At 39.0% G+C, this 25,445-nt stretch overlaps 1 protein-coding gene across 1 annotated transcript; it reads right to left on the reverse strand.

Moving 5' to 3' along the window:
- Nucleotides 1-755: 755 nt before the first annotated feature.
- On the reverse strand, nucleotides 756-24,327 carry cog6 (component of oligomeric golgi complex 6). The gene is made up of 19 exons (XM_063493926.1): nucleotides 24,148-24,327; nucleotides 23,563-23,706; nucleotides 20,391-20,462; nucleotides 20,154-20,212; nucleotides 13,805-13,916; nucleotides 12,880-12,962; nucleotides 12,581-12,651; nucleotides 11,604-11,697; nucleotides 9,103-9,231; nucleotides 8,035-8,126; nucleotides 7,724-7,788; nucleotides 7,552-7,643; nucleotides 7,043-7,160; nucleotides 5,626-5,757; nucleotides 5,306-5,473; nucleotides 4,699-4,806; nucleotides 3,047-3,100; nucleotides 2,879-2,958; nucleotides 756-1,272 (listed from the first exon to the last, which is right to left on the reverse strand). Exons 1-19 carry the CDS (start codon nucleotides 24,280-24,282, stop codon nucleotides 1,125-1,127), a joined length of 1,956 nt encoding a protein of 651 aa, XP_063349996.1. The 5' UTR covers nucleotides 24,283-24,327; the 3' UTR covers nucleotides 756-1,124.
- Between the last annotated feature and the right edge of the window lie 1,118 nt (nucleotides 24,328-25,445).

The raw sequence follows: 25,445 nt of genomic DNA on the forward strand, positions 1-25,445 counted from the left end.
TTTTTATGGAGTTGGTTCACCTTTAAAGCTACTGCAGCTTGCATGGAGTGTGTCTATGGGAATTTTCATCCAATCTCCATTCCGGTTCATCCCAAAGGTGTTCATTGAGTTTGAGGTTAGTGTTCTGTGTGGGCCAGTCTGTTCTTAAACACCAAACTCATCCAACCATGCTTTTATGATCCTTTATCCGCTGGGGCACAGTGGTGCTGGAACACAAAAGGGCCTTCCCCAAACTGTTCACACAAAATTGAAAGCATAGAATCGTCCAAAATGTCTCAGTAAACTGAAGCATTAAGATTTCCTTGGAGCTAAAAGACCCAGGACAACTCCAGAAAAAACAATCCCAAAGCATTATTAAATTCAATGATGTGTGACCTAATACATTTGCCCATATAGTGTAACTTTAATTTAAAGGTGTATGCCTACAAATGACATGAAGTTATACTGCACTTTAGGCTGAAAGTCAGTCCAGTTTTATATGTAAATGTATAGACAAATTATTGCTCTGGGTGTGTGAAGAAGATGACAAGATCAAATGTTGGGTCAGCAACTACATTCAGTCTCACTGAACTCATATTAAGGACTGCATGGAAGCCAACTGCACCTATAAAAAAATAAATTCTGTGTTAAACCCACAACTTAAAACAGCTGCGATTGAAATAAACATGGCCTTTGTTGGAGCTTCTGAGGTTCCCCCTTGCAATGCTGTTTAGTTTTTCCCTGTCAGTATAGTGAAGAAACAAATTGGACAAGTCTGTTAAATTATTTTTTATTTTGTTTTATATAATGTTCAATATTTTCAATACAGATACTTTATAGATACAATTATAGAACCCAAAGAGCACACAGTGTGAAAACAGATAGAAAGCCCCAGTGAAAGTGAAAACATTATACAGCATATACATATAATGCTCTCTATATACAGGTCCTGTCTCTCTGAGGTCAGTGACCCACATCCCACATTTCCCAGAAAGTACCCCACCTTTACTCCTACTTTTATATACTTTGATGTTATTACACTATACAACTTACATGGCTCTTTAAATACCCTGCGGGCTGACCTTTGCTGGGCCTGTGCTTCGCCCAGTGTATTTGAGATCAACAAAGTGGCACAAAAGTGTCTCTCAGGACAGCAAGGTCTGAACCTGCTGAGGGGATCTGGGCACCAGGTTTTCTGGGTCCTTGTAGGCATTAGCTGGGCTGGTCAGAGCTGTGTAAACCTCCCCGTAGGCTCGGCAAACCAACTCTGTCGACTGGCGGAAAATCTGCTCCCTGCACAAACAAATAAAACTCGTGAAAACCTAACCGTCAATGTTGCAGTATCAAATTGGCTTTTTAAGCTTTTCTTAATCGGGCAAGTGAAGGCATGTTGCAATTAATCACTGATCAAAAGCTGAATAAAGTCAGCCTTGAATGAGATGTGTCTTTTCATGTGACCAATGTGTGCTGCCACTGCTGTACCAAAACAAAGAGCAACAGTGTGTGGTGCACACTGCCATCTATGGACGCATATTACAGCATTAAGGCACAAGAATCAGGTGACTGCCACAACAACACATACTGACTTGGCAAAGAAAATACCGCTCACATGGGGGACTTTTAATCTCTTTCTCCGATTTCTGTCCCAATTTTACAGACGTCATAATTATGCAATTAAGATCTGTCGCCACTATTCATCTAAAGTTCTAAAGCTCTAAAATGTAGCCAACTTAAAAAACAAACAAAACAAAACAACAATCGGCAACAATTTTTGACAACTGTGCTTATATTATAATAAAGCCATTTTGTTCTATTTGTTAGTATGTTGGCGTTTACGATACTGTGAAAGACATTATCTTCATATATTTTGGGGAACTAATTATAATTGGACAATAACAAAAAAGGAACATTACTACGTTTTATTTCAGTTGCGACTTCTTTACCTACAGACAGGATTTGCTTCAGTGTTGTCCAAGAAACATTAAGTGACCATTTTATTTGCAGTGGAATAGAAATAGAGGATAGAACAACTGGGCTGAAGAGCCTGGTGAGAGGACTCGGGGACACAGTGGGAGCACCTTGGTTGTATCCCACTCACGCTCTTGAGAATCCATATTTTTAATTGGCCCGCAGAGAACGAGGTGGCACAGTGTTGAGTGTAACACCACACACTCCAAACCAAGTGCACTAAGAAAGGAAAAAAAAGTGAAGCGAAAGGAGTCTAAAATCACATTCCCATTATTTGTGGGCTCCAGGAGCGTTTTTCAGAGTGCAGGCGGCTGTTTATATGTGTTTAGGTGAGCAGAGGAGCGGACATGAGCGATAGCGGGGAGAGAGGGAGAAAGACAAAGAGGGGGGATGATTTCAGGGAACGAGCGAGGGTGAGAAATGGACCAGAAGCTAATTAATGGCGTCCTGCCCATCAGTCCTCCATGTCCATTAATAGAGAACATTAACCTGAGGTACAGAGTGCTCCTCAAGCCTGCTGCACTTTCCAGTAAACGTAACTCATAGAAAGAGCCCTCCAATGTAGCAGCTGCATTGAGCTAAAAGCATGTGCTTTTTCTGATCAGTAAGACAAATACAGCCAGTCCTGCCCACCGTGCTCTTGATGTGTTGGTGGCTTCAGCAATTTAGTATCCAAACTCTGTGTGCATTTATTCGAGTGTTTTGTTTAGAATGCAGTAATGATCATATTACATCTGAGTAAGTGATGAATGTTGAACATTATTAGGTCGATGCTCCTGTTCTATTTTTATTCAGTCAGAACAACGCTCTCCACTCTGTTATTACACCAGGTGATTTGGGTAAACATTTAATTTGAGGCCTGAATATTGCATGTATGCTGTTCTCTGTGTGAACAGAGAAACACCTATCAACATTAGGGACAGAAACTCACTTGATGGCTGCACTTAGCAGGAAGTTGAGCTGCGGCATCACAAGCGTGTCAGGGGACGACAAGTACCGATCAAACTGGACCTGTTTGCATGCGAAGGATAACAGCAGGCATTATGAATCAGGTATCTGCATGGGCCTTAGCTTTATTAACACATTTAGCATAACTCACCATTGCTGCCTTCACAGAAGAGCTGTCCATGCCGGGGAGGAGGGACAGAGCACCCTAAGAAAAGAAAAGCAACTGTCAGTTCAGAATCCACCTTCAGGTTACAGCGCTCGAGCAGCAACAATGTAAAGAACTGAACAAAGGCAAGGAAGTGGAGGGTCTCCATTTATTCACGTCTGCATGCAGTACTAAAAAGGTTTCTTTGTGTACTGTCTATGCTGCTTGGAGCAGCAGCTAAAACCTGCTCTTCTGGCCAAAACTTAAAATGCTTACAAAAAGGTAATCATAATTGTGCATGGCTGAGCTGACCCCTAGAGAGCTGGCTGGAAAGATGATTTACATTAGGGCTAGACGATATGATCTAAGTGCTATATCATGATAAAATGTCACCTTTATCTCAGCATCTATAAATGTAAATATGCATCAGTGCATGACACTTCCTTTCTTGTCCTTTTAAAAGGCCTAACTGGGTTTGTTGGAGCTATTCCTGATTTAATTATATGTGGTTTAGATGATTTATAATCTGAAATTTGCAAAGACACTATTTTAAGTCAGTATTCAACCTCTAATTGACCTATAAGACACAGAATTAGGACAATTTCCGTCAGTGTAGTTCATCTTTGCAAAATTACCGAAATCAGAAATGCACGCCTCGATTTGTGAAAAAGAGAAATGCCCTTCCTAAATCCTGACGTTAACTACACTGAGTAAATAAATGCCTGACTGTGTGTACACAACAGCAGATACCTTTGAGGCAATTAGCTGCCACTGATTATCCAGAATGGTAACATTAAGTCAAGCTTAAACGCCTAAATTGCCAACATTAAAACCAGCAAATAGAAAGCAGTGCAAGGTTCAAAGCAAAAGAGTTGTTTTATAGGGATATGGATACATTAACAGACATACTATGAACCTACAAAGTCATCTGCTAGCAACAAGCTCTGTGAAAAGCCTCATTTAAAATCATAGTTTTGTTTTGTTTTTTTGTTTCTGAAATTTAATGCATCATAAAAAAAACCCAAAATACAGCACACAGTATTAAGGAGTTAAACAGTTGGGCTGGAATCAAGTGCAAAAGGTGAGATTTAATCTTTTTAAAAAGACAACCACAAAAAAAACAAAAACAAGACAGGCTACCCGGGTAGAGAAATAGTCTGCAGAAGATCACAGTTTATGATTGACCTCTGTGTTGAACTGCAGCAGCAGGGTGTGGTATGTCCTGACATGACCCAGAGTCAAAGCTTGCATGCTAAACCACAACTATGGGTCTTAGTCAGTCCAGTGGCAAAATGTGTCATAAAGAGGGTGGAAGGCTCATCAGCTCCTATCTGCACAGGACACTACTGGAGAACCCATCTTTAAATACAAGCTGATAAGATCTGCCCTTCTCTGTTGCCTTCATCTGAAAAATCTGATGGAAATGCTATTATGCCCTAACAAAGAAACTGGTCATGTAACCATAGCAATAGTAAAGCCTATAAATGTGTCTCAAAGCGGTAGTGCAAACAATACTGCGGGAGTCTGTATACTATTAAAAAAAAAAAGAGGAGGACCATTAGCGTGTCTAACAAGAGAAATGACAGAAAAAAAAATCCAGTTCTATAAACTCATAAGTGAGCACATGTGAACATGTGTTTAAGTGCTCTGTGTGAGACCTGTTCAGCACTGTGCTGCTGGACACAGTTGTAGATATAACTTAGTCCGGCTCTGGTCAGCACGTAGGATGCCTGCTCGTTGATCAGAGTGTCCAGGTGAGCCTCGATCTGAAAAATGTGGGAGAGAGTGGCTTCAAATTCGAGTCCAAGCCTGCACTGTGAATAAATGGTACTTGTGATTAATGGAGAATCACTGTGCTGTTGATAATGAAGCTTCTACTGGAGCTCTTGTGGTGTTCAATTACACAAAAAAAGTGCTAAAAATAAAGGGGTAGATGGACTATTTGAGCGTGAACAACAATGCACGATGCACACCCTTTTATGAGACAGCAAATTAGATCTCTTTAGTGAAAGATTTGGCCTCTGCGGATTGTAATGAAAAGGATGGGAATAATTATCAGCTATTAATAATGAACAATACAGATGCAGTAATGTGGAATAACAGAGACTTGTGATTCAATAAGTCTTGTTTCATACCAGCATATGGTTTTTAATCATTGTTATTAGAATCACGGTGTTTACTTATTCATCAAATACAGATTTGTAAAATGAGAAAAAGAATTTCTAATTTGCTAATTATTTATGTATGTTTACAACTGGAACAGACCTGGAACTCGAGCATCTCAAGCCTCTTGTCTGTAAATTCAAAGAGGGCCAATGTGGTCTTCATGACATACAGTGAGTTGACCATATATGTAGCCATGTCAGCTGTGCCAAGATTACTGGCTGACACAGTACACAACTGTAGGAGGGGGTCCAGTATGCAAGAAAGAACCTGGGAGAGAAAAAGTAAGACAAAGCCTTAATCACTGGGTTAAATAGCACCTTTTCTAAATTAATAGATGGAAACAAACATTACAATAGACAACAATAAAGGGAGGCTAGTTTAGGTAATACATTTTTTTAAATCCAGAAACATGTATTTACCTGAGCAAAGTCAGCCTGACGAGCATCCAGAGGAACTACTGAGGAGTCGTGGGAGGCCAACACCTCCCTGAGAAGGGAGAGGGTCTGAGTGAGGGAGGCTGTAGGTCCCAGGTCTGCAGGTGGTAGCTCCACCTGCTCAGGCAGACGGCACCATAAGACAAGATGTAAGCGAAGTAGAAAAACAACCAAAATGGCAATCACAAAGGTTAGTTGTGTGCAGGCTGTAACCTCCACACAGGCAAGTTGTCAACCAACTACACTGCACACAATGCTACAACCTGCTATCACACTGATCCTCAGTCGGTTGAGCTGTTTTTTTTTTTTTAATGAAGAGGGTTTTGATTTTATTGGCCTCTGGACACACAATGTAGAACTGAGCATGGCCACCTTTGTCCAACTAATAGAGCAAATTATGAGAAAGCTGTGTTCCTGGCATTAGGTGGAATTGACACCAAAACCCTGAGGGCCTCCAATTTGATTAACAGCAAGCTACAGCGATAATTCTTGTAACTGCTATCGATCGGGACACAGCCAGCATGTAATGTGGAAGAGCTACTGCTCGTGCTGAGGTATATTTGGATGCCAATTTGACTAAATGGTGACAAGTCTGGTGTTTCTTGGCAGCTAGCGCCATTTTGATGATGCGGCCAGCAGGCCGAAATTGTTTACAAGCATAAGTGGTTCAGAAATAGCCTTGTTGTGTTTGAGGGTTTAGACGTAGAGCTGAAATATACAAAGTGTGTCCACATGGTGCAATACTAAACTTCACTACACTGTCATTTAAGCATTTTTATGAAAGAACATTGTGAACTTTTATCTCTTTCTTTAGTTAAGATGTCGTAAAGAGGCTAACCGATACTGGCTTTTTGAGGCCGATGATCTTTTTTAGGGGACAAAAAAATAAATAAATACTGACATTTCACCAGACATTTATTATAATCATACACAAATAGTAAATTGAAGCTATAACAAAAAGAAAAGTGATGATATGACTATTTAGAAACTCTCTAACACAGTATTTTACAAACTAGTTTACAACTTTTGACGAAGATTTGTTACTAGAAAAGCTACTTTTGACTTCTTCCTTGTCAAAAAGAGTCTCCACAGCAGGTAGCTCTGGATGTTTTGATTTTTACAACAGATCCCCTTCCTGACACAACCTCAAAGGAACGATCTGTGTGTCCTCGTGGGATTGAACCAGGGACCTTTTGCTTGTATAGTAAATGTGTAACACAAGAGCATATGGTACATAACTAAGACAGAGTGCTCTCTGCTGGACAGACAATATGGTGACACCTTTTCTAAATTTCACTACAAGTGTCCTATTATCTATTATTATGTCTGCACTAGTGATTTTTTTTTAAACAGCCATTCCCCACATATGTGTGAAGAAAAACAATACTGTGGATTATGCTACCTTGTCCATGAGTCTGCTGGCATGAAGGCTTAGACTGTTGAAGAACATCTTTTTGCTGAGTGAGTGCATTTCCTCAATAGTGATGAGCAAGGAGGCCACACTGGTTCCAATGATTGAGCTGGACAAAGACCAAATAGGGAGATAAACAGACAGCCACATTCAGTGTATGTTTGCATGATCAATTACCTTTTGTTTACAGTTCTTTAGCAGAAAAAAAAAAACGAAATCTCACACTTAAAAAGCTTAACGTAGCATCTTTTGTCCAGCCAAAGGCGTGAAACCTGAAAGTTATTGTAATGACTAATAGAAAATAAAATAGAAAAGAGACTAACTCCACAGTTTGCAAAAACCAGTTGAAAAAGCCACAGAATTCTTTGTTCTGCACAATGAGTTCATTGATTATTTCATTATTGAAATTGATGTTTTTCAGGTGTTTGTTGCTGATTAATCAACCTTTCATTTCAGCTCTGCGGTTGCTGCTGAGTTACTTGGACCAAAACTTTAAATACCTGATGGTGTGGTGGTAGAACTTGAGCAAGTTGGACAGCTTGTAAAGAAGGACAGCGCCTGGCTCTGCTACTATGACTTGTTCTATCCGAACCTGAGGAACATTAACGGTGAGTAAATCAGTCAAATAGTGATGCACAAACAGCCGTCCAGTAGTATGATGTGATTGCTCACTTTTAGCGGCCTGCAGACTCCTTCTGTAATGTGTCCAACCACTTCCTGCATGTTATCCTCCACGCCTAATGCAAGCAAAAGGCACAAAGACATAAAAAAATACATTAGCATTTGAGATCACTGTATATGTAATTACTGTATTCATAAATATACAACTGAGAAAAAATAAATCATTCCTTAACTACAACATAGTTAGTGAATAGACCATTTATATGACTTCCTATTGGCATCATACAACCATAGTAGCCTGAGGACAGAACCCTGAACTGAATGATGGGAATTTAACTGTGCATTGTATAATTTGTCATTACCTTGCAGAGTGACTTGTTTCAGCAGAGCTTCCAGATGCTCTTTCTCTGAGGCAGTGGCTTGGTGCAGCCAGGCCAGCATATCCCCAACATACCTGAAAGGGTGACAAAACAGCATGTCAACAATGGACCGAGCCAAGGCTAATCTTTCCATACCATGGTCACAGCTACATCAGTGGGCCATCGCATTTCACTCCCCTCAGCCAAAAAACACACAGCATGAATTTTAGTGTTACATAATGGTAAAAAACAGGAAAGCTAAGCTTAAATTATTATAGTGTATGTTTGTGTGACTGCGAGTGTGTGAGCGAGGACATAAGGAGGTGAGAAAGAACTTGATGTTCTCAGAACTGTTGGTGCTTCCTATAAAGTGGAGGTGATTTTGTGTTCCAAACATGGCTGGTGTTCTGAGAAAATCTCCCATTTGGCTCCTGGGCAGAGGAGGAAGGGGGAAGATGGAGTGTGTGGTACAACAGGAAACTCGGGCACACTCAGATCCTGTTATTCAATAGACATTTAATATCTTCCTGAATTGGGTTTTAGAGTCCAAATTCGAAGGAGTAAGGAACAAACTGTGATTGATTTATGCTCTAGAATACTTATAGCCTAAATATTTTAAAGGCATGATTGTGCTTCTGAAGAACTGTAGAGTATTTCTTGATATACAGTGTGAGACTTGTATGTGTCTGTTTATTAAAGTTCTACTGAATAATTTATTAGAGAAGCTCTCCTTATCATATCATCAAAAACTGAATTTTCATAAGTAATAGTTGTTCAAGATTCTGCAAATTTCCTTCCAATTTTTAAAAAATTGATCTATTATTTATGCAACAACATCAAAAAATTAAAGACAAACAGCCATTTGTCTTTTGAGATGTGCAGACCTAGATATTCCTGACTTAAAGGGAAGACTCCCTAAACTATAAAGGACTTACCACAGACCTGATAACTTAAAAATGATCATACTTATATGAAAATAAGCTCTTTTTTTAAGATTGGAAAAAGCAGTATTCAGCTCTTAAATCCAGTTTGACAACCTAAAGTAAAATTACAGTGTGAGGGGAGCTGTACCTCAAAGGGTCATGTGAATGCATCTCTATAGGCCGGGGAGTTCCTCCTGGCCCACCACGGGTGAGGGCGTCGATAAAACCTCGAACCACGGCGCACCTGCGTGCAGTGCCAAACTCATCCAGAGTGTACCTTACAAAACAAAAGGAAAAAAAGCAATAATTAACAACCAAATGTAATGTGAAAAAAAGCAGCTGTACTGTTGTGCAGGCTGCAGTGTGGTCAGCCGGTGAGGTCAACAATGAAGGGAGCTTTTCCAGAAGGAAAGAGTTTAAGGTTGTTCTGAAGACCATGCAGTGTCAGGCTCTGTGACAGACTAAACAGAAGATAGCGCTGACTTAAGATTCCAAAAATTCTCGTATCTTCTCTCTAAGCCTCAACATCCACAGCCAGAGCTTGACCTTGGAAACTTTGTGGGTGCAGAGACAGGTGCATTTCCGAGAAAGCGGGACAGACAAGAGAGGTCTGCCACAAAAACAAACAAAGCGAAAAAGAAAAAAAAAACGTGTGAAACTTTCACTTGTCTTGTTAATCTCACGGTATGCCTCGGAAAATCTATGAGCAAATATTTGTTCTCTGTGAGGACGAATGACCTTCTCCTGTACTAGAAGGTATAAATTATTTGCAGATACTGATATTTACTGGTTTAAAACACATGTTGATTCAGCCCTTAAGCTTTTCCTCTTTCTGTGAGTAATATGTTTTAATGTTATTGACTCACATGGTCCAAAACACTGGGCAATTAATTTTTTTTGCTCCTTAGCCTTTTCAATTTAACACGTTTAATTTGGAATTAATGTGTCAAGTCCTAGCTTTGGTTTGAGTGGATTTGCTTCAATAACACAACTGTGCGAGACAGTGACCAAAATGAATTAGACTGATACGCGATGAAAATGTTATCAATTAGAAATTCTTTGATCTGTAGCACACCTTTATACATTTGAATGCATTTGGCTAATTTTGAGCACACAGAGCATTACCCCTGCATTCATTCTGTTGCTTCAGTCAAAGCATCAATATTTATGCGTGTCCAAGTTGTATTTACAGACTTATGCGGTCAATCTTTGTAGAGCCTACAACATAACCTACATAAGTGGCAACACTGTTAAAAGCACTCATGCTATGCGTGGAGTTTTATGTGTTAATTACCTCGTGGTCATGTCCTAGTGTTTTGAATCTGGTGTCAGCCACAATAGAAACAAACAGAAGGTCGGGACTTTTTTCCCTCCTGGATCTCCACTCTGTGTTGTGGTTTTTTTCCGCAGAGGCAAACATATTTGCCCCTTGAGTTTGTAGCTTTGATATTTCTTTGTACATTCTGGCATTCAGCAATCTCCCTCCACAAATTTACTGAAACCTGTGTCTTAGCCTCTACTTATGTTGAGGCTTTGACTATAACCCCACTGATAAATTCAATAACTGCAGCAAAAAAGTACCCAGAAATACACAGACAGTACTTAATAGGTCATTCGCAATAGTTGTGGGCTACCTCAGTGGAACGTGTAGTTGCATTTCCAGGCAGGGCACATCGGGTTAAGGTGTAGGATATGTCTTGGTTAGAAAGAGTTTTGTGGTTAACACTTACTAACAGCATAGATTTGACACAGAAGTATAAATCCCCCGTTACAATCAAAAGTCCCTCTCTACTTTTGAAAGTAAAATTGAACTGAATTGGAAACATTTGTAATTGTACAAAACAAAACAACAACAAAAAAAACAAGACTAATGACTATTTCTCTTTGGCTTATAAGTAAGAAAATGGTAAAGATGTTACACTGATTTCTGTAGACTGCAGGGAGAATGATGCAGATAAACAATCAGCAAAGAAAGAAAGAAAGACTGCTTACACAGTACATTATACTGTTTCTGTTGACTTTAAAAAACACACAATGAATTTTGGAGAGGAAAACTAAGTGCAAAGGAAAGTGATTTCCTTTTGTTTTGGATAATCCTTATAAAAACTATGAGCGATGTAGATTTGGAAATGCAAAATACAACCTTTGAATTTATACTACTTATAGAGGATTTTTCAGAAATTTACAGACATATATTTAAGACTATTTGAGCATTTTTATAATGAGAGGGATTGTTTTTTCCCTTTTAGCAGACCTCCCCTCTCCTGTGCTACAGGCTGCACGAGGGCAACATTCGGTTGTACCAGGCCGTCATTTTATAACTTAGACACATTTTGCTTCTCTTTCCAAGATCACAGTGACAACAATGCCCTTAGTTCTCACTATCACCACTGACTGCCCAAAGAAGACAATAACACAATGCAATACAGTCACTGTGAAAAATACCACATAATTTTGAAGTTAGCATGGATTTGCAATGAATGTTTGTAGATGTATTTTGTGGCCTACCTTGCTATTATTACTATGAAATCCAAAATAATGTTTTAGCCACAATATGATCCTGTGGTTCAGGACTTTAAGACATGCTGACACAAAGAGAAAGACAAACACAGAGACATGCTTCTGTTACTGTGTGTGATTATATGTTACTTGTAAAGAACAGGTCGGTCCTGTAAGGCTTCCATGGCTTGAGTTAAGACGGGGCTGATATCACATGTCTCCTGGGTCAGTCCCCTGCATTCATCTATGGTGAAAGAAACAAAATAAAACAAGAAATACTTCCACTGGAGCATAATCTGATGATTTTAACAACTGAAGTCTTGGAGTTATGCTCTACTCCTTGTTGCTAAATGTTGTGGATCATGGCGACCCTGCTGGGGACAGCAAATCAACGAAGAAGAAGAAAACAAATTTTCTTTCGTCTTTTTCTTCTTCTTCTATTTTCCCCTGAATCTGGTGACTCTGCTTGTGTTTCACACAGTACAAGCACACAGCCAAGCTTCCAGACTGTGGCAAAACACACAATCCACTGTTGTCAATGTCAACTCAAGCTGGAAACACAGATAAATCTGCAATTGTATCTGCAAGTAAAATTTGTTTCTCAGTCTTAAACAACTGACAAAAAAGAGGTTTCCCCAAAATACATAATTCAAAAACGACCAAACAACGTTCTAACCTAGTGTCACTTCACAGTTAACAAACTATTACTTGACAAATCTCTGTATTTCAGGCTTTTGGCAGGTCTAAACCACAGCAAAACAAGCGTGTGTAGAGCAGCTCATAATTTAGCCGACGCTCTACATTTTGTAATTTCATGAAGACACAAATGAGGTTACTGTGACCTAAACAGTTTATTTCCAATCCATTTGATATCAGTGAACACATGGCTAAGCTGCGGAAAATATTGCGGTCTGGCATTCTTTTGCAAAGACAGACAGGATATGAGTCACATGTATCCTTAAATGTATCCAATACACGCAATTACTCTCACTTGAAAGAGCAAAGTTTTCTGTTTAAATGCGAAACCAAAAAGAACACATCATGATCAAAAGCAATAGAAAATCATACTTTTCTTTGTTTTTTCACAACATGCACATGCCTTTTATGTATTTCTACTCTGCACTCACTTTGAGCCCAGCGGTAGAGCTGCTCATATGAGGTCTCCTGTAACACTGCCATCTGCTCCATGATCTCTAACCTAGAAGAAGCATGCAAGCCAAGACCACACATTAAACACTCGAGACTTGCTGCATAATGTCAGAAGCATAACAGTGATGTGAATACACTTTACTGGTAATTCTTCCACTTAAATTATTAAATTTAATAGAGATGAATATAACACAGATTAAATTATTGTAAGTGACATTCTTTTATTTCAGTGAAAGTGGAGGCAAAAGGCAGTTACACAGTGAAATGTGCATCTTACCCTGCAGTTTGCTGGTTAGTTCGCAGAAGGATTTTCACATCTTCATGGATGTGCTTCACTCGGTTGAGAGCTTTGAAGAAATCCTGGCAAAATAAACAACACACAAATTATGTAATCTGAGCAATAATGCTAGCAGAACTGCAAAAACAATCTGATATTCTGGAAAAAAACTGTTGTTTTGGGGCATGACAAAACACATGGCATCCGGAGCCTATCCCACCCTGGACAGGTCGCTAATCCGTCCCATGGCTTGCACAGAAAGACAGACAGCCAACAAAACCTCCTGTGAATTTCGAATCATCAAATAACTAAACAGTCTTTGGACTGTGGGAGGAAGCCAGAGTATCCAGAGAGAAGAGAGGCACACATGTAAACTCAACACAGAAGGCCCCAGACAGCTGGTGGATTCAAACAAAGGACCTTCTTGTGATGAGGCAACAGTGCTAAGCCACCACAACGCTCTTTAAAAACTCATTCTATGATATTATGTATATGAAGTTGAAGAAGCACTGTCTCATTTCAAAATAACTGCAAGTCAAACAAAGTTAATTTTAAAAACAACAACAGTGAACCAAAGTGTTGTACTCAGTAAAAAACATAAAAACTTGGACAATATAAAGTGCATTTGATCAATAATGCAGTTTTCTTTTTGTATTTGCATTCAGTTCTTGATATAATGTATAAAGGGATGGAAAATATAGCATTGAACATTTACTTGCTAAGAAATTGTAGTACTGTTCACATCTTACTATAGATTTCATGGAGTATGTAGGTAGTATAGCCTCGAGTAGAAAGATGATCACTGAAGACAAGTCAAAAAAATTAAAGATAAAATACAGTCGGTCTAAGTCTCCTAATCCTTCCCCTGCAAAACATAAGATTTATCACTTCTTTTAATTCATTGTTCATGACGGTAGAGATTTACCTCAGTAATGGGTCCATCTCGAGACCCTCGCAGTGTGGTCATCTCCTCATTAGATAGCTGGAACTTGGTGAGGAATGCCTGAGCAACCTGAGCCCTCACCTCCAGACGCTGACTGAATGGAAAGAGATAAATGTTGTTCATTTCCTTGACTTGTCACTGCTGCACTGTAATAAAACCTTTTCTTATCCTTATGATGCACTTCTATTTTAGTTTCTGTTCAGCAGGGTATTTGCTTATCATCATGATGTTTTATGTCTTTCTATAAAACCCTTGTGGATTTTTGTCATAGAAAAAAAAATTTTTTTCTTCAGTCTTTCATCAAAGAGTGTTATCACAGCATTTTGTTACGGCCCCTTGTGTTTCCTTACTGCACAAATAAAAAGGTGTGAAAAACTACCTTATATGCCTTCATTTAACAAAAAAGGGGGCAAGCTGTCAACAGGGTGTAATGATCAAAATCCTGCAGCAGATGGCAATCACACTCTTCACACACATACACACAAACAGAGAAAACTGAGAATAAAAGCAGGGTGGGACACAGGCATCATGTGAAGCAGCTTGAATATCAGAGTAAGTGAAGAGACACAAAGAAAGCACAGAGCCAGATACTGGCCAGGTTTTGTCACCAATGACTGCAGAACGATCGCTATCAGTGTGACGATAAGTGTCTTAACACAGTAGTGACCATGGAAACCGCCCTGGTCAAATGGGGAACTCTGTCACGGGATAGCGGAAAAACGTGTCCTCCCTCCATCCCCATGTGAGCCAACTCCTCTATAGTCTCTCTCTTTTGGCAAAAGCGCAGGAAGATCACTAAATCACTGGGTTATTTGGGTAGAACAGAAGAACCCAACATTATCTGACAGTTGTGTCTCACATGGCCATTACTAGTGCTCAGCCGGCTGAAAGTAAAGGGTTGTAAAACTGTTACAGAAACTAGTAATTCAGTATTTCTCTGTAGAACTTGCCAAGGCACTGTAGGACCTCAAGCAAAATCTTTATTGAGATTTTGCTGCAGCACACAACAGATCCAACGGCACGCTTGGACTGCATACTTTAAAAGCTGGCTTCATTACAGCTACCTGTCGACATCAGAATTGTAAGTGGTGACTGTAAAAAGTTTTGTTTTTTTTAAACCTTTTCAGCGATAAAGCAGAGCACCCCCTACATAAACTGGCCTTTTGTGTTTCAGGTTTTCACTAGGAGATTGTCCAAAGCAGCTCTTTAGCCTGTTAGAAACACCTACCAGTACAATATTTAGGTAAAGTAAAAGAACAAACTTATATGTTTTGCATAAGAAGTACCTGCGAGAAGAGAATGCACTGAACTTCAAAGGCAAAGGGAGAGAAATGGAATGAAAATTGGCTGGAGTAAGTGAAAAAAAAACATCACATTACTGCGAGATAACAAATTAAAACAAGAGGCACTCAAACACTGATATCGCACCAAAATAACAAGCTATGCTAACAAGGTCATTAACTAAACAGAGAGAAACCATTTCCATGTGAACATGCTGGTCCTCACACAAACACACTCACTGTTAATTCAAAATCTGTAAACTCGTTTAGGGTGAGGAGCAATGGCTGTCTGAAGAAAAACGATTTTATCACTAATATGCAAATTTATGCAGCAGGCTTTGACAAAAATCTAATTGGATCATCGTTCTACAGTCAGATACTGTGGTATAAACATGGAATTTCTATCATTTAAGGTACTTGAGTTATTATCTTCACAATGGGAGAGAGGGAATAAAAAGACAAACGCGCAGATGTACAACAACAACAAAAAGAAAAATCATTAGCAATTTCTGAAAGGGAACAATGAAGCTTCCATGCTTATTTTCAATTATTATGTGTGAACCACTACTTATTATTTACTCAACTTCCAATTCTAAATAAAATACGACATAATGCGTTTCATCCTAAGGCAACACTCGTACCCCATTGTTTCGCATCCTTAATTCGTCTTCGCCGTGTGGAAACGCCAAACTTGACATACATGTTAGCAGCAGCACAAAAAAAACCTTGCTCCTGCATCATCAGATTCACCTTTAGAACATAAGAAATGACCCCTCACATCCGAGCCAGGAGTGACAGACCCGTTCCTCCAGGATGTAAATCACAACAAAGAGGCTGTACAAGGTGAAAAGAGGGGGATTGTGGGAGCTCTCTTACACACCAAACAAGAGCAAAGGAACAGTGGAGCAGGAGGTTCATTTTCTACAGTGCTGTCAGGACATGACACATTCTTCTCAAGACTGCAATTACTGAATACCAGAGAGAGGCAAAGTACTTGAGTGAATCGGAAACAGCACACTGTAAGTATGACTAGAGACTATGGGTTAGTGGTTCAGAGGAAAATTAAGTCAATATTTTAACTTTGTTCTTAACAATATCCAACACGTGCAAAATTGAATTAGAGCTGGGTTACGTGACGTGATGAAAACAAGTCACAGCCTGTGTCTTTGCTGGTGTCTCTGTGTGTGCTCAGATTTACCAATAAGGCCAATTGATTTAGTCTCTTCAAGCATGGAAATCGTTTAAGCAATATAACACTGCACAAGCTCATAAACAGCCTTGTCAGTACCTTCTTAATTACCTCACAGTGCCAAGCTCATAGCGCTGCACCAAGTTTATAAAAACTGACAGCCTGATCACAGAGCACCATTTACCAATTCCATTTGCTATTATGTAAGGTGACTTGTTTAAAAAGAATTGCAATATTGCTTAAATTGAAAAATGACTGATAAGCATATAAGCATAAAAAAAGAAAAAAACTAGTGCAACTGCTCTCCTTAATAAGCAAATGTCCAGTCGTCTCTCATGAGTTCAGAAGCATGTAGGTCGATTATGCATTAGCATCTATCAGGGGCCATTTCAAAGAATTGCAGGGAAATTTGGCACTCCCAAAGCTGTTAGCCATGTGCCAGCGATCAGAGAGAGCATGCAGTTACATCAGAAAGCACAAAGGCATACTCACAGCCATGTCCTCATTAGCAGCAAGCTGAGTCTTAATAACGCTCAAGTGTCATTTTACACGGGTTGTCATTGATGTCCCTGATTGTTCTCTAAGGGGTTTCAGCACTCTTGTATTTATTAATGACCTGCACCGAAGTCGTACTGAGAACATTTATTCTCAGGGATCCATATCTGATCATTCATCACATGCTCACGGAATTAATGTGGTAAATGAGTTTCTGCCACAACGGAAATGCAGGTAAATCTTAGCCATGCAGGCAGCCAACTACGAGTATCTCAGTAAACAGCTCCAACAGTTCATGCCCTTCAGCTCTGGCTCATGCGGTTACATGGAAACATCTGTTTGTGAGATGTCTAAACTTGTTCAACACCATGACATGTCACACTAACGCAATGATCACACAAAGCAGTACAGGTGGGTAGCATTACATTTCATTACGGAACAGCACACAACATATCAACCTAATATGCTCTTGCTGACAGCATCTTTGAACAGAACCAGCTCGAAACAAAGGAGCTCTCTGCTCCCACCTTTGCTTCTGCACACTGTAAGTGATCTGCTGTTGCCTTCCATTTCATTAGTGTTGACAAATGACACAGTGCCACCGGCAGATAAGACGGCAAACAGTAGAGGATAGGCCTCCTCGGCCAAGTAAATACAATTTTGGAGCATCTGCAGGCCTTTGAAAACGATTACACTCTCAGTAGAGCTGCCCTGTAAGCAAAACATGGGGGATTGTGCGGCAAATGCAGCACTGCTATAATAAGTGTCAACAGGACAAAACATAAAAAAAAGAAGAAGTGTCTCGGGACTGCAGAGGGTTGTGTGACCTGAAATAGATCGGACCAAGAAGACTGGAGTGGGGTGGTGCAGTGAGCTGAGTGGTGGGTGGCTGAAGGAAGACAGCCTGACTGCACACTTCCCTTGGCAACTCTTCTGGGACAAAATTGCTGAAGACAAGGTCATAGCCCAGCGTTCACACACCGTCCAATCTCGTTGTGGGGGCATTGCGGTTCTGCAAATGAAAATGTCACACAGACAGACAGCAGGTCCCACGGGACTGCTACGCAAAGAAAAAGACAAAGCAAGAGGCCACTCAGAAGGGCATTCTTGTAAAACCTCTGACTGTTCACCTTCAACAGGACCCACTGCACAAAGCGACACATTGTTTTTAAAAAAATTGCCTGCACACGCTCACTGTTGGCTTTATCCCCACCGGTGTCTTTCATTGCTCTCAGTCTCGGAACTCATCTCCTTCCTCTTCAATCTTGCTGCCACTGCTCCCATGTCACCTTTTTGTCTAGGAGGTCCTGAAGCTGTGCCAGTGGAGCATGGAATTGCCGCAGTACATCACAGCTGTCAGCAATGTCTTTTGCCAGAAATCTACATTATCTCTACCCCTGCCTCCATGTCAACTCGCAAGGTCACTGAGCGCGGAGGTCACATCTGGCACAAATGTTAATGAACCCCACCCGAATTGTCAGCCATCAGCCAACAGGATGTTGGGAGGGGGTGCATTTTATTTTTGCATTGCTGCCAGCACTCTTGTGGCCAAATTCAGATTAATGAAACCTAGATAAAAAATTATTGGAAGGCTTTCAACCAAAAAATATCCATCAGTATTCCAAGAGCTGTAAGAGAGTACCCAATATACACTGCGTGTCTACAGTTTGACTCTGTATCATGAGCTGTACTGGATCTGCATATCTGATAGACATTAATATGTGCTGTCAGCAAATCTTAATGTACACACACACCCACGCAGGAATGTACTGACGGCTGCTCTCCAGTAAGAGTCTGGCTTCAATTAGATCTGAGAGCGCACAGGAAAAAAACCCCCACAAACCCTTGATTTTGAGACTTACATTTACATGTAGAGAAGACTGTAAGGATTATTAATATTGTCTTGTTCTTCTGAATCTTAACTGTTAATTATTTTACAGTTACATTCAAAGTACAGTTAAAAATGCAGTAACATATCATAGGTATCAGTAGCATCAAATCACCTTACTGTCTTGTGCAGTAAGGTTTTTAAGTGCAATAATATTACTAAGTTAAAGCCAGAACTTTAAAAAGCCGACTTACTAAAACACACAATTTAAGCTTGATTTTGACTTCTGTGGGAAATATTTATCCTAACTTACACAGTAACCAGAAACTCCTTTCACGCCTACACCGCAAACTTTCACACCATTCAAGTCGCTGTGCTATATGTCGACCCGACATGAAGTTATCTTTCTCCTAAAGATGCATGTCGCAGAAGGTTACAGCGCAGGGTTAAAATAGAGTTCCGGCTATGGTGTAAGCTACAATGTAGATCTGATGCAGAAGTACAGTTCATGTTCACGTGTAACACTATCACCTAAATGAGTGATGGTCAGAGAACTTTCAGTGATAATCTTGTACTTCCTTTGTATCTAAAACTGGGATTATACCTGTTCACACGCCACTACTGGAGCCCACCTTGATGACTTGCAGTAGTATTCACTGCAGTATAAATCACCAAGCAACTCAAGACTAAGCTGAGCCCCACATACTTGTGGATATCGAAACTGTAACACTGGAGTAAGTAGGACAGCTGGAAGACAGATGGTAGTTGTCCGGATTTGATTGCCATTGCCCCCGATGGTGTGTGTCAATGAATAAATGAGAACATTGGTTTTTGCAGAGGTGGTATAGAGGTGTTACAGATTTATAAAGCATTTATGTGTAAAGTCAGCTGAATTAAGAGATATTTTAACTTTTACTTTAGTCATTTAAAGTAAGTATTAAATAAGTAATAAGCATAACTGGCGTGAATTTGTAGGATTCTGTATTAGTTTTATTTTTATGGCCTTTTATTGTCTGCTCCTCTTTTGCTGACCATCTTATATTGTAAACAGAATAGTATTAATACTACACTTGCATTTTTTTTTAAACATGTTCCAGTTAAATGGAAAAGTCCTCTTTGGCAGCTAACAGTACGAGGCAAATATGGGAAAACAAGAAAGTGCTATCCTATACTGCATGATCTATTTTTCCAAACAAACTGGGTCCAATAAACTTTCAAATAGCAATAAAGTAAAAAATAAAAATAAAGTTCAATAACTTTCAAAGTCAACCAATCTTTTTCCTGCTGCAGAATTTTACTTAAGTGCATCAGTGCACTTAAGTATACGCAAGTTATTCCATCCATTAATGTGATAAAAGATATTAAGATTGTCAGTCAGCCATTAAGTACAAATTATAGGTATCCAACTGAATTGTCTATTTCCTTTTGTTTATTCTTAAGGACAATTCACAATTGATTCTTCACCTGTATCCTTTTTTAAAAACATAAATATACATCAAGTTACAAAGCTGATCTCCACACACATCCAAATCTACTCACTTTTCTCCTTGCAGCTTGTTGGTTTTCACTATGAGGTCCTGTGTTTGCTCTTTTGCAGCCTGTAGAAGAGGAATTATGTTTAAAAGACAGTTTACAATAACTATATTCCCAAAATAAACTCTATAATCACTTGAGTCATATTTTTGATACACACCATCAAGCCCATAAGAACAAACTAGGTCATGTTTTTTTAAACTTACAGGAGAATTTTGAAACATATGGAGCTGATTAACGTACCTTTAATCTATTGGTCATTTCTTCACAACATGTGCTCATCGCCTGGACATCCTCGTGAACACTTTCAAGCTCCTACAGATCATGTGAAATCACAGTTACACCAGCACTGATGCACCTCTGATCACATTCAAAAAGCTAAACACAAGTCGTACTACAGTGTGACATGAGAATAATTCTAAAGCTGGTCCAGACCACACATTTTTCTGTTTTGGATAAAGAAATATACAAATTTTAAGCATATTTTTATTTTATTAGATGGAGCACTAGACTTCTGCAAGTCGTCTGGGCTCTGATTTGAGGCTCTGAACTCTAGATGAGTGACTCGCCCAATAACTAGTCTTTTCCACAAGATCTAGTGAGTTGCATAAAGACAGATAAAGTGTCTGTAGGACAGATCTTGGATATCAGCTTTCGATTAAGGAATGTACTAATGTGATATTTGGATTGGATAGCAGCCTGATCCTTACTCAAAACGCTTGATCTGGTGTTGTGACAACAGCTGATTTAAAAAGGCCAATGCATTTAATTCAGTTCTTAGTTTACAGCACCAAAAATCAGCTGCAGTGCACCAGTTTCTAATGGGAGAGCCAACATAGCAGGAAGGAAGCTCACATCAAAAGGTGAGAAGTTTGGAGGCTTTTCACATCTGTGATGCTAAAAGCTTTTCTCTGTATGTTTGCAAAAGCTTTAACCGTTAACTGTGGTCAAATGAGTTGACATAACTGACAACATCCAGCATGCTTTCCCTAATACAGAAATTCCCCAAGTATGTGCTAGGGCCTATTGATGGGGTGTGAAGGTATGGTAGTTGCGCCCCAATACATCAGTTACAATCAACTCATTTTAAAAACATAAAAAAAATAAAAATTAGTCAACTGAAATTATTTTTTTTCCTTACACAATTTGAAAACTTTAAACAGATTGAAACACACAATTTTGAAAGCTGAGCATTTTCAAATTTTACCTGACTTACTTCTATAGGATAAAGGATAAATCAGATTATAGTCCTTTTGGTCCAATCATTGTACGGGTCTATAAAATAAAATTCTTCAGGATTGACTCCAAAAGTCATGCAAATAATTAAATTAAATTTGTGTGATATTCAGAGATGTAACTACAAGTTTGACTGCATGGCAGACAGTTTTCACATGTCAAAGTGGGCCACGGTGGTCTGAAGTTGGGGAATGGCTGCCCTCAAGGCACACTCACTCCTAATCTTGTTATGTTTACCGCATCTGTATCTTCTTAGCTCCACTCAGCATGTTGTGTGTGTATGTGAGGTGATGCACCCATAGTGTGACTAAGAGCAGGGAACGGAGAAACCAGGATGACTATGAATGGCCATTTGGCCACATGCAGTGAAGACTTTAAACTTACCCTAAATGAGACTTGTGCAACTAAATTTACAAAATAACATGAATGCATTTTTCCTTCTACCAGTTCATCATTTACCAGCAAATACCAACTCTGTAAAGTTATATTCTTGGAAGTATTTACACTCTACATTTAAGTTCAGTAGGATATGCTGTTGCTTTAAACAAAAGATGAAATGATTCCCAGTTCTCTTCTCTCCTCAGAATAAGTAATGCAGCTTACTGAAACAACAATTGTACTGGATCAATACTTGATATTGATGCCATGGTATCAGTATTGTGCTGTGCCCTCTCAGCGTATTGTATTTGTGGCCTGAGAGGTCAAACCCACTGATAAAAACATCCATTAATTGAATAAATGCTGAAAAAGCACACAAAATATACAACTGAAGAAAAATAAAAGTTAAAAAAAAAATCTTATAAATAATAAAAATTGAATAAGCTCCCTTAACTGCAACAGAAATGATTTAAGGGAGATAATAACATGAAGTAAAGACAACATCATAAAGCTGCTGAAGTGACAGAAACTGAAAGATGCAACGGACTCTACTGAGACACGCCTAAAATAAGCAGGGGATCTGTCAGTGCTGTGAGAGAGAAAAACAGGAAAGGCAATAAATAATAAGTCATATAATACTGTAGATATATATTTGCTGTTAGCTGTTTACTGCAGCTGTTCTCTCACGTTATTGTCTCCCCTAAATCATCCTCATTGTGTCTGTGTGTTCTGTTGCGTGTTTTGTGAGCTTTTCATTTGTCTGTGCTTTTGCAGTGTTTTTACATTTCAAACTTCCTTCATCCTGATGCTGGTAAGACTATATTGTGAAAATCAATCCTTTACTGTCATTCAATCATCTTTAACTTTAATTTTCTGCTGCCTTGATTATTCTAATGCACTTTTCACGTGCATCTCTTGGTCCTCATTAGCTCGTCTCCAACTGGGGCACAACGCAAGGAGCAAGGCTGCTAACAAAATCTAGTGGGTGGTCACATATTACACCTATTCTTGGATCCCTTTACTGTCTTCCAGAGATATTTAGAATCCACTTTAAAATTCTGTTATTAAGATATAAAGCTCTACATGGACAGATCCCTGCTTATCCCTGCTTCTAAGACCTTATTAATGCACTCAGCCTCTCAGTCTAACCAAGTTTATTATTATTATTATTATTATTACTATCATCATTGTTATATTTTTTTAAGTCACAGTGCATTTTTAATTTCTCAGCGCTACCATAGCCTTGTATCAGAAATGGAAAAAACTGAATCAGTGCTTCCTTAGTACGAGAACAAAAACTAACTTTAAATTACTTTTGGTGCATTTGAAGTATGAACATACCTGTAATTGCCTGCTGGTAAGGGCTTAGAATAAAGGGAAGCGATGTCTATGATTGAATGCTGGCATTTTTCTCCACAGAAGCAACTTTAAAAGCATTAATGAATTAGTTTTGAAATGACATTGGCACACAGAACTACATAAAAGTAATGACTCATTCTTCGTCAGAACAAAATATCTAGTATTAAAAGACTATGAATGCCCAGATAAATTGTTTGGAAGTAGTAGAAGTCTTAATAAAACACTCTCTCTAATTTCACTCCCTGAAATGCTGTTTTCTTTAGAAATAAAAAGTCCTAATATTTACTGTTTTTATAAAATAAAGTTAAAAATTAACAGATTCATCTGCTCATTGTGGAAATTCCCAGCCCACCTCAGTTACTGCACATATATTTTATACATTTTTTCTGGCTATGATCCCACAGCATTGAGAGCTCATCAGTAATAATAAACTCCGTATCACCTCTTTTACTTCTTTAAATATTTGCGCAAACTCCTCGTTGATCGCCAGACTTCGCCTCTCTATATCCCCGCGAAGATTTCTCCTGGTGCGTAAACTGTTTTCAGTGAAGAACACCGACAGCGCCTTCAGAGCCTCAAGCATCTCCTGGAAGTACAAAGCAACAAAACCATTACTGTCAGCTGCAGTGTTGTGACAACTGTAATGTCCCAAGCTATCTGCTGCTTTAGCTGACAAACCCACATATCTCAAAATGAACATAAAATGTGGAAATAGTTTTGTGGCCTGCATTTTCCCACTTGAAGTGTATGTTTCCTTTTATCAGCTTTGAGCTAAATAACAAGCACTTTCTGGTGGAATAACAAGAGTGAATGAATGCAGCAAAAAGCTAAGTCTTGGACAGCTAAAGATCTGACCAATGTTATTACTGAGCTTTGATAGAGTCAGAGATGATCAACTGCCACCTAGAAAGATTAACTTCGAAAAATCATTCTAATAATAATGAACGGCTGATTTAAACACGACTTATTTCGTTGCTACATTCAGCTAGTTAGCCAAAAAGCAAGAAGCTAACGTCTTCCCACTTACCTTGTCGTTGTCAAGTCTGGTTTCTAATATCTTATTAAGCTTCCTCGACAGAGGATTGTTCGGCTGTGAAGCCGCATTTGCATTTTGTGCTGCAGTCGAGCTGTCAGCTGAAATTTCTACTTTAGTATCAGCCATTGTACACAAACACTTCCACGTCAACTTTCGGAGAGATGTTGTGGTCCGTTTGAAATAAACGTCCGTCTGGATTCCTGACTAGAAACGATACAACGTTCCATCATGTGTGAGCTCAATATTGGCAATAATGCGGAATTAAAATAGAGGCTTTGAAAGTTTGTATACCCATTTTACACTCCCGTGCCTTTAAACTACTATAGAGACTTTAGCTAAACTATTTAAATAAACTTGTTTTTGTTAATTGGCTGCTATGTCCTCGAAATTAGTGCAAGTGCGGGACAAGCGCTGAATGAAATGGTCATATTTACTTTTACAAGGAATAGAGTGGGCCCAAGAGGCTTCATTATTTCCAGTTCCTTTATATCGTCAGTCATGTCTGTGTCACATTAACGTTAACACATATGAATGATGACACAATAATGTAAAGAATTATAGCCTGTTAAGGACAGGCTGAATAACTTCCTCCATCTAGCTGCCTTCACACAACTCACAGGGACCAATGCTGCATTTAAATGCTTCTGGCAATATTGCACTCTTTAAAATTCAAGCATGAACTCGAATCAGAAATGAATAAATGAAAAAAGCAAACACAAGACGTTGTTACTAATCTGAAAATGTTGAATAACCCGCTTTTGCTCAACTGCACCAAGCAGTTCAAATGCTTCCTAGGTTTTATGCAATTAGGATAGTGGGTAAAAACCTCAAGGAGTTTAAAGCAAAGGAAAAATAATAAAAGATGTGCTTGAAATATCTAACACAAACTTTCAAAGAAAGACGAACTTCCAGGTAGAGTTTTTAGAAAAGTGCAGCCATCTCAGGTTTGACTTAAATGGAATATATGAAAATGCATCACAAATATCCTGATGATAGTAGTTTTTGGATCATTTGCTTTCAGTTTAAGAGAGAAAAAATAACCAGTAATGATGCATAATTGGCACAGTAAGAACGCTTAAGAAAGAAGCTGATGCACTCTGGTCACAAAAGAAATTAAACTGGGTTGTTGCAGATCCTTTTTATGAGCAGTTATTACACCACTACCTTGTGGTGCATCAAATTGCAGAGCAATAATTCTACATGTTATGATAGATAGATAGATAGATAGATAGATAGATAGATAGATAGATAGATAGATAGATAGATAGATAGATAGAGATTACTGAATG

Source organism: Pelmatolapia mariae, linkage group LG14 (genome assembly GCF_036321145.2).
Source record: "Pelmatolapia mariae isolate MD_Pm_ZW linkage group LG14, Pm_UMD_F_2, whole genome shotgun sequence".
NCBI classification, from domain to species: Eukaryota; Metazoa; Chordata; class Actinopteri; order Cichliformes; family Cichlidae; genus Pelmatolapia; species Pelmatolapia mariae.